This window comes from Scomber japonicus, chromosome 12 (genome assembly GCF_027409825.1).
Source record: "Scomber japonicus isolate fScoJap1 chromosome 12, fScoJap1.pri, whole genome shotgun sequence".
Lineage (NCBI taxonomy): Eukaryota > Metazoa > Chordata > Actinopteri > Scombriformes > Scombridae > Scomber > Scomber japonicus.
Window position 1 is genome coordinate 10,168,126 of NC_070589.1, and position 9,739 is coordinate 10,177,864.

At 41.9% G+C, this 9,739-nt stretch overlaps 1 protein-coding gene across 1 annotated transcript; it reads right to left on the reverse strand.

The window, feature by feature from the left end:
- Positions 1 to 7,701, reverse strand: plcd1b (phospholipase C, delta 1b). The gene is made up of 15 exons (XM_053329462.1): positions 7,602 to 7,701; positions 7,079 to 7,237; positions 6,167 to 6,395; positions 5,900 to 6,029; positions 5,245 to 5,473; positions 4,204 to 4,405; positions 3,485 to 3,629; positions 3,247 to 3,399; positions 2,985 to 3,131; positions 2,730 to 2,886; positions 1,942 to 2,058; positions 1,613 to 1,791; positions 1,377 to 1,509; positions 809 to 958; positions 1 to 612 (listed from the first exon to the last, which is right to left on the reverse strand). The coding sequence occupies exons 1-15, from the start codon at positions 7,699 to 7,701 to the stop codon at positions 521 to 523; spliced, it is 2,322 nt and encodes a 773-aa protein (XP_053185437.1). The 3' UTR covers positions 1 to 520.
- Positions 7,702 to 9,739: the final 2,038 nt, after the last annotated feature.

Below are 9,739 nucleotides of genomic sequence, written 5' to 3' on the forward strand. Positions count from 1 at the left end.
AAGCACATAGTTTTGTTTTATTTACGTTGGCTTATGTTGATCCAGAATTCATGTACTGGTCATGTGAATAAAAAGATTTAAATACACAATACGTTAACTGACCAGAAATGAGGGACACGTGCTGTCTACAAAACAAAACAAAAATCCAATGCCATCACCATCTGAACATGGTTCAACACTAGTGCAACTCATACAAACCAATTAAAAACAGTCTGTATAATAGTCCCTGTAATGTGATTCATATGCAGCATTATCGAGTGTGTGTATGTACAGTTTTTGCCAACCAACACTACTAATTTCCAGCTGTAGGTGGAGAGCTTTAGTTTAAACTGACACCACAGTCCCATGAGAAGAATGTGATCTTTATCTGCTTAAACTGCTGGAATTAAGCCAATAAGTTAATCATGAACTACAGCTAAAGAGTGCTTCCAAAAAAAAAGGGGGGATATAAAATCCAGTTACAAACAGCTAAAACATGGATGTGTGATGTCGCAGAGAGACAAAGCCAGGTGGTGACATCTTATTCAGCGTCGACGACCATGATGTGTACGAAGAGTCCAGCAGAGGGGAGACGGTCTCCGTTCTTATTGAACAGAGGCACATGTCTGTATCCTGTGTGGGAACACAAAGCGGATGCAGTCAGAAAGAGGAGAATATGAAGAGCTCTTTGTGCAGTGTGTGAACTGAGCTCACTGTGCTCGAGCACAGAGGAGATAGTTCCCGTCTCTGTTTGTATATGAAGTGAGAAAATGTGGAGCTGTCAATGCTTTTACAGTGTGAAAAAGGTTACAAATGTCTGTGAACTCACCCATTTTTAAGCTGTTGAATGGAAGCGTGTACTGCCCAACGAACTCATTATCAGACGTGGAGTCGTAGTCCTCCACGAGGAAGCGCACCAGTGCCAGCTCTGGCACGTACACGTCAAACTGGAAGCTTTCGTTCCACGTCGGATTAAAACCTGCGACAGAAAGGAGAAATAAACTCTCGTGGATGTTCTGCGTCATTAATTTTTCATGTTCAGTGCATTCCAGGAGTTATTTTGTTATCCTTTAACCTGACTTTACTACTTCGAAGGCTTCCCATATCTCCAAGAATGCCTTTCAACTAGAGTGAGCAACAGTTACAAACCTGACTCAAAATACAGCATCTGTTATGTGTGTGCCATTATATCCTGTTCTATTGAAGCTTCACTGTAGCTATATTAAAAATGAATGTGGCATTGGTTATCTTCAGCTAATAATCAGCTAGAATTCGGGGGAATATGACACTAAAAATATAAAATACATGCAGAAACAGAAGATGCATGTATACAGAAGATACAATTATTTTGTCTAAGCTGCATTGAAAAAAAATGTTTTAAAAAGTGAAGTAAGCACCATTGTTTTCAATATAGTTGGTCTCTTTCTCAGCGACATCAGCCGGCACTCCGTAGACCTCCACCTTAATCACCGGGTCAACAATGGAGGATTTCTTGTCGTTCACTTTGGGGAGCTGCTGGGCTGATATAACCTGGTGACAGGTGGAGATGCATCATGTCAGATCATGCAGATCTTTTTGGATATGAAAAGTTGACTGAAGAGGCCTGTGGATCTCTTCACAGTGAAAGCCTCACCATGACATGGAGCGTCTTGTGCTTCAGCCACTCTCCTCGGGTCAGGGTGATGGGGTCGAACTCTGTGGCCGCGTCCCTCATATAGGCCGGTTTCAGGATGTAGCCGCTCTTCCCATTGATGAGGAATCTGCCCTGGTTCACATCCATGTCCGTGCAGTTCGTCTGGAAGTTTAAGGCCACTGGAAAGGAATACATAAGATGATGCAGGCAGCGACAGTGAGAAACACAGAACTGTCTAATTTCCCACTGCTGACTGCTGTATTATCAGACAGGACTGTGACAGGATATGTGACAGTTTGTAAACCCCTCAATGTGTCAGTGTTATGTACCGATTTGGCAGCCAGCGTTCCACAGCGGCACTGGGTTGTAGTTGGATGAGTCAGTCCTGGTGCCTGCTGGGTAGATGCGGCTCAGTTTGTCCACATTATGATGGACGTAGGCATTAGCTGTAGAAAACAAAACCAACTCAGCTGAAACTAAGTCTCTCTGCAAGATACAGATTATCCACACTTGGTCCTGAGAAAGATCCCGTTGATAAACTGTTTATCAGTGTGTCCTTCTTAAGTATATTTAGAGTTAATGACATGTGAGTGGAAGTACGAGGAGTTGAAGTAAACTAGCAAGAAAAGCACAAAAACATGGCTTGAGTTCACAAATAAAGGAAGATGTTAAATTCCATCTATTTTTTTAAACAACATTTAATATTTATCAAAATACTCCTATAGACTTTTTAAATGAAAATAAGACATTTAAAACTCTTAAAAGTCCCAAACTGTAAAATTCTGGATAACCAATCACTTACATGTTATTCAAAATGTAAACACATATTTAGACAAATCGGAAGGCTTTAAAAATGTTCATTTTCCTTGTTGTAAATTTGGTTATTAGGGGATTAGGCCAATTTCTTGACTAAAATGATATTGTTGGAAGAACCTGTGTTTAAGTCATGTTTACATGGTTGTTTCCAGCTCTGAGCTTAATAATAAATCAAAAGACAAAGACAGGAATTTTACAAAGCACCAATAAAGAAATCTATAAAATATCCTCACTGGTATCTTCTCAAAATAAATCATGACACTAAAACACCTGACTGAATTCAGCACAGTATTTTTCTCACCCGACTCTTCTGCCAGATTCACAGCCTTTCCTTCCTTGAAGGACGACATCTCGTAGAAGCTCTGGTTCTTTCTGGCGTCCTCAAAGCTGTGGAAGTGGACGCTCTTACAGTAGATCACCATGTCGGACAGCTCTTTCGCTAGTTTCAGCTTCTTCTTCTGACATATTAGAAGGAGGATAAAGGTGTTGAAATGAATATCTGATCTGATCTGAGTTTTAAGCCACTTCATTTACTTTCCCTTGATGTCACACCTACCTTTTCTTCCTCCTTTTGTTCATCCTCATCGTTGGACTCCTCCTCCTCCGTCACGTCGGTGTCGTCGGCAGCGGCAGCCTCAGCAGCAAAACTGGCCTCCAGTTTGTTTAACCTTTTCCCTTTGATAAGGAACTTCCCCTTTAGGTCCTGGAGGTACGCAAACACATAGAAACATTGCAGCTCTGTGAGTAACTGCTGCCATCTCAATCATATTTCAGTCTTGACAAGTACTGAAGGACAAAACAAAATGCAAAATAAAAACCTCAGGAGACGGGAAGTCTGTGGGCATTCCTTCCCCTAAGGGAGAGGTGACGAGCGCACTGCCCAGGATGGAACTCATATGGCGGGCCATGACTTCCTGCTGCTCCACACTGCAGTGGTTCTCCAGGGAGAGGATCACTGGGTAATCGGACGTCTGGAACAGAAAGAGAGAGGCGTATGTACTGGAAACTTAATGATAATATGCTGAATACTCTAGGACACAATAGACATAAACCCACCTTAAATGCATACTCCTTGATGGCTTTGATCACATCTTTGAAGAGGATCTTGGAGGTGAGTGTGTAGCCGTGGTAGATCACCGGCTCGTCATCTGATCCGTCCCAGCAGTCCAGCTCCACACAGCGGCAGCCCTTCAGCAGAGCCCTGAGACCGTCATAAGCAGCATTAGTGACTGAACATCTGGATTAAAAATGGTTCTATGTAGCAGTCACCATTTTTAATCTAATGTTAAGATATTCATCTAACTACGACATCACATTAACACTGCATAGAAATGCTAAAAAAACATCTCGTCCATGGCTCCTAATGGTGGAAATATAGAAAGGGGTTTCACTTCAACGCTATCATGTCTATCTAACACACCTCAGTTGTACAGGTTACTTTAATTTCTTTGGTGACACATTTACTTTTTCTGACGTTTTCTGTTTTGATGTGAACAGGCTGAAATGCAGCAAACAGAGCACTCCTAATCATTAAAATACATTTGTTTGCATGAACTAAACAGCATCCTCAAACTGCCTCGAGACAGTTGCTGTGCTCAATATGAGATGCTGCAGCTCTCACCCTCCTCTCATAGAGTGATAAACCAGAGCCCAAATGTTTGATAAAAATCTGCAGACTGCAGTGACTTTATCTGTATGCAACAGCTACAACAGCTGAAAGAACCGGGGGGGGCTTCAAGAACAGACTCTTAAAAAGATGCGATGAAAGCTGTCACCTGACGTAAGCCTCAGTGCTGCTGGGCCCTTTGAGCTGATCCTCCATGAGGTAGGTGTTGTGTGAGGAGGAGATGAAGTAGTGGTTGAGAGGCTGACCCATGTCCTGGTACACGTCCTTATGGTCTGGATTGAGGACCAAGGTGTCTGGATGGTGCAGGTACATGATCAAGCCATCTTTGGACAGCACCTTCTTCTCCTTGGCTGAAAGAAGACAAGGAGTAACAATAGCAACGAGTCAAACGGCGTTCATCAAAGAATCAAAGTATGTCAAACACTGTCGCCAACTGATTCTCCCCTGTGCTTATTTCATACTGGAGTCTAAGATAACAGATCCTTGTTTAGGAGACAGTATGCAAAGCAAAAGAGTACAAGAGGCTCTGTAAACATGACTTAACATGTCTCCAGCATGTAAAACAGATAAGTTGATACATTACTTATTCCTGATATCACTCAATAGAGTGTTTATCTTGAAGGTTAAAATTAATAGGCTTGTCTAACTGGTTAGCTGACTCCCCAGCATCATATTTGACTTGGAAAACTGCTAATATTATATATCAGTCAATTTCTAACTTCCAGCAGTACATTAGCATCTATCTACTGTCAAAGAAAGCTATTTTCAATTAATAATTATTCACCAGAGCATCGCATATTTTTAGTATTTTGGAAACCAGATTGATGCTGCAAAGCTCACATTATAGATGCATAGATGAAGATTTTAAATATCACCGAGACAAATGATTCTAAATGTATAAGAATTGAGAATTGGGGTAGACCCAGAACACACTGGAGGGATTAGATGTCTCTCCTGGCCTGGGAACGCTTTGGGATTCCCCAGGAGGAGCTTAAAGGCGTAGCCAGGGAAAAGGATATCTGGGTTTCCCTGCTCAGCCTAATGCCAGTCCTAATACCCAGTATTAGTGGCAGAAAATGAATGGATGGATGGATGGATTTGTAACAAAATGTAAAGGAAACAAAGCCTCTGTTACTTCCTAACAACTAGAAACAAACAAACAAACGTGAATTCGAAATAAGTTTCTGACCTTTTTCATCCGGCTCATGCTTCTCAATAATCTTGTATGCGTCAGCCAGCGTTGTTTTCTCTCTCTGTTCTTTCATTAGGAACTCAACCAGGTTATCAGGGCTCATGAAGCCTGTGGTTTTAGCGTACTCTCCATAGATCACGTCAATTTCCTCCCGATGGGTCAACAGGTCATAGAAGTGTTCAATCTCTTTTCCTGACAGGTATCCGGAGTTTGATGTGTCACATTTCTGTACGATGGAAATGGAAAACGAAGGTCAGTCCACACTTTAAATTTAACTTGCTATAAACGGTACAATAAAAGTATCTGTTTTGTTCATATTAAGAGGGTAGGGTTTAGGGTGACTACTTTCTAATCACAGTGTTAAAGTCATTTCTTCTCCACATTTATCTGCAAATACATCTTGGCAAAAGGCTTGCACACACACACAAAATTTATTTTGGCAGAGAACTCAGAACTACATTCGGCCTAAAATATCAACTTAACACTAGTTAGTTTCAGTGAGAGCTCTGCCAAGTCACTTTGACACAGATTGGATTATTTCAATTTAGGCATTCTTTCACTGACTAAGTAGCAATGACTTTGACTGGCTCTTTGGGATATCTATAAGTGATTTTGATCATTAGGAACCATCAAAAAGCTCTGAGGACTTCACCTTGAAGAGTATTTCTGCATATTCGTCATCCACTTCGAGGTTGATCAGACGCAGGAAGTTCTTCATCTCCGACAGACTCAGCTTTTCATCTTTGTTCTTGTCTGCCTTCACCAGGCAGCTGAGGATCCAGCTGAAAAGTTTTTAATGTAAGGAGTGGATACATACATGTAAAAATAGTTTGTCATTCACCTGACGGGCACTTTTGATACCAATTTAGTAAATCGGTCAGGCTCACAAAAAAACCCTCAAATGTCATGATAAGGATACTGCTCTGCCTTCTGCTGACTGCTGAGTTTGTTTATGCTTGAGACAATTTTTTGCAAGCTGTTGACCCATTGCTTGGCCTCCTCTTCTGAGCTGGCAATGAGGTCCAGGTTCTTGCGGCGGCTCTTGAAGAAGATGGAGAAGCAGCGGCCATCCACCTGCTCCTCCGTGTTCTTCCTCAAGCCTTCCGACTGGCGGCCCATTCGAACCGCAGAGATGTCGTCAATGGAAACTGAGGACAGAGGAAAGGTGGTTCATCATATTTGTGGTTATTTGGTAAAGGAATATTCTGCAGTTACAACCAAGACAAGACCGCAAACATATGCCTGCTGTTTGCGGTTTAATGACGTCACTTTACGAGTTTCAAAGAACTGAATTCTAACATTTTCAAACAGCAGCTGTTTATGTTTTGAGTCACTTGTGTAATGAGTTGTTGGTGCATTAATATCACACATGGTGACTTCAATATCAGACTATCAGTAATCAGACTGCATGAGAACAGTTTATGGTTGTAATCCAAGCAGAGATCATGGCCAGGGCTATTTTAAACCACTCCTCTATGCACTATAAAAAATTCACTATCTCTATAAACACACCCACAAAACATATCAGTGCTGTCACGGGCAACCCAGTTATGTATGATAATACCAAGGACTTTCATACATAAATAATCTTTTATAGCTCTATGATCAGTCGCCACTTTTATCATCCGTGAAGGCAAAATCCAAGTTGCCTAAGAGAACAGATCTGAAAAAACCAACAGATGGTTTTAATTGTATCAGAACGCAACACCTATTTGCTGATAAGCAGGTAAGTAGGAGACATGTATCCACCACAACACCAGACAGATGTGTGCCAGAGGTTTTGTTGGTGGGTCTCACACACATGCAGCTGGTGTGCTGGGACAGCACTCACAGGTCTGCTTTGTCTTGAAGGTTTTCTTTGATTCATGCCACATGGTCTTGCAGTCCTCCTGGAGTCTGTAATAGCGAGTCTTCTTCCAGGACGAGGAGCGGACCTTAAGGAGGTCTCCCCCCTGCAGGAGGAACTGGAGGTCCGGGTCACCCTCCATACCTGAGAAACATGGAAGCAGAAACTAACGTTCAACAGGATATACACTAGACTTCCACAAAACTGCTCAGCTGCAACCCATTTTACACAATCCATGACAGTTAGCTCAAACCTTAAACATACCTCTCATGCTTCCTCTTTGACTAGCATTTGCCATCAGACAGCTCAGAGTGGATGTCAAACCACTGTGATTTTGTAAGCCAACTGCAGTGGCAGGCTGATTAAAAGCCAACATGCAAAGTCTCAAAGCCTTAAACATAAAGAAGGTCTACACTGTGACAGCATAGTATCCATTGTGATCTAACCCAACCCAACAACCATATGGTCACATCTGCAACAAGATCATCCAAGTAAGTGTGCAGCCTACCTAGAAGCTTTACGTTCATGTTTACCACCTTCTGGCTTCGGGCATAGCGCTGTAATTCCTGTGATCTGCTCATTTCTGGTTGTCTTTGTAGGCATTTCATGGTGCCTTCGGGTACTGAAGCACTACCAAACTGTGTAATTGTTCACAAGGCGTCGGGAGAGACCTGTGTGTGGAAGGGCGTGGACCAGCCCCACTCAAAGTTCACTTCTCATCCGTGTCAGACGGACTCTAATAAACTGGACCTACTTCGGTTTTGACAAGCGTGCGTAACGCTAGGGGGATGTCTTAAACCCTCTGTACGGTTTAAATGTTGGTGGATTCAGTTAATTTTAAGTGGAAATAGGACCATAGTTTTTTTTGTACCGTGTTGTTTACGTTATAAACAAGACAAAGAAACACAGTTTAGTTTGCCTTACAACACGGAAATTCAACATAAATTTAAAATGTAACCAGGTGATTGTGTTTCTTTAATATAATGATAAGCTTTGCAAAGTATTACGTTTAAACGGGACACTGTGTGACTGTATTTGGAGTCTATTAGTTTGTTTACGGGCTCCACCTAGTGGTAAAATGGTGGTACTGCCAGGTGCTGTGATTTAGTCACTAAGCGATAATACTGACTGATTAAAAACAACCTACAAGTCAACAAACACATTACAACCTATAAAGGACAGGGAAATATAACAGTGAGTTTATTTTACAGCGCTGGCAATCTATTTCGCTCTGGTTTGTATGAGGGCTATGTTGTGTTAGGAAACACTTGTTTCTATTTACAGCAAGGTGAAACTGTATCACCTGAATGAAAGGAGCCACACCTTTCGGCAGATTATAAATCGGTATTTTAAATCCTGCCGGTGATTGTAACCCAGCATAGATAGCACATAGCAGTTGGAGATTAAATGGTGTGCGTAAACAATTAGGCTACAATGTTGGATAAATTGGTTTAATTTTTGCCTGAAAATAATTGGGACAATTTGTGGGGAAATACAAGACATACAGTTTATTTTAAAAGAGATTCAAACTGTTAATTGTCCTACCGTGTTTCATCTCGAGTCCATTCGTTCCCATCGTCTTTGGTAGTTTTCTCTTTCTCCTTTTTTTCGTAGTCTGGTTTCTCTTCGTTTCACTGTGTGCACCTTTTCATCTGCAGTTGCTCTTTCTTTTCCATGTGCGCAATTAAATAAGAAGACTGGCGTTTGAGATTGTTTCAACCGAGTTTGAGATCAACACACCCAAAGGCGGCGACAGGTGGGTTTCTCCTGCCAGTCTGAATGGTGTCAGCACTCCTGCAGGCTCCAACACCGGTTTGACGAGCCTGCCATGTAAACTGCACTGCTGATGTCACAACAGGGCAGGTAACACCAGCTTTTGCCATCAGGCATATGACATAAACTGCATGACAGTGTCTCCAGTGTTTTTAAGTGTTTTTAAGACATGCACATTATTAGTTGGTCTTTAAACCTGCAACCAAAGTGAAAAATGCTCACATATTTAAAATACATTTTATAATCCTGTTTTCATCAAACACGCATTTTGAATTCCTGAGGTCCAATTCATCATCCAGAGGAAATACTAGATGTGAATAAACAGGGAGGAGACTGTCACAGGGGAAAACACTCACATGCCTCAAGATATTGTAATCAGGTTTTATAAGTCTTATTTACATTGTGTGGAAATTTCCTATTGCTACATAGGTCTAGTGGACTTTGCAAAAGCTTTTGGTAATTGCATTTTCATGTGGACACCTGTTCCTCTTTTGAACAAAAAGTAAACATGACCAAGAAGGCTGAATAGCAGAGTTGGCTTGCTGCCCATCTGCATAGTTCACGGTCAGTTTGAGCATATTGGTTACACTGAATGGAAGAGATGAAGTCTTTGCTCCTCTTTTCATGTGCAGCTTAGCCCTGGCAGGATAATAGCACCGCAATCACTGGTGCGTTGGGGCTCTTGTGGCTCTCAGCACTTCCCTTTCAGGCCTGGCTTACCCTCAGCGCGCTGTCAGCATCAGGATGAGTGAGCTTTAATGCAGCATCAGGGGAGAGCTTCCGGGCCAGGGCTGACCATTTCCAAAAATCCACGAGGTTCAAGGGAAACAGGCAGGAAAACAAAGTGCCGTATGGCCTTTATGTTTGTAGCAG

Coding starts and splice junctions, on each gene's coding strand:
- plcd1b (XM_053329462.1), bottom strand. CDS start 7,701: ATGAAATGCCTACAAAGACAACCAGAAATGAGCAGATCACAGGAATTA. Junction 6,030..6,166: donor AGTCAGCAGAAGGCAGAGCA/GTATCCTTATCA, acceptor AAAACTTTTCAG/CTGGATCCTCAGCTGCCTGG. Junction 2,887..2,984: donor AACAAAAGGAGGAAGAAAAG/GTAGGTGTGACA, acceptor CTAATATGTCAG/AAGAAGAAGCTGAAACTAGC.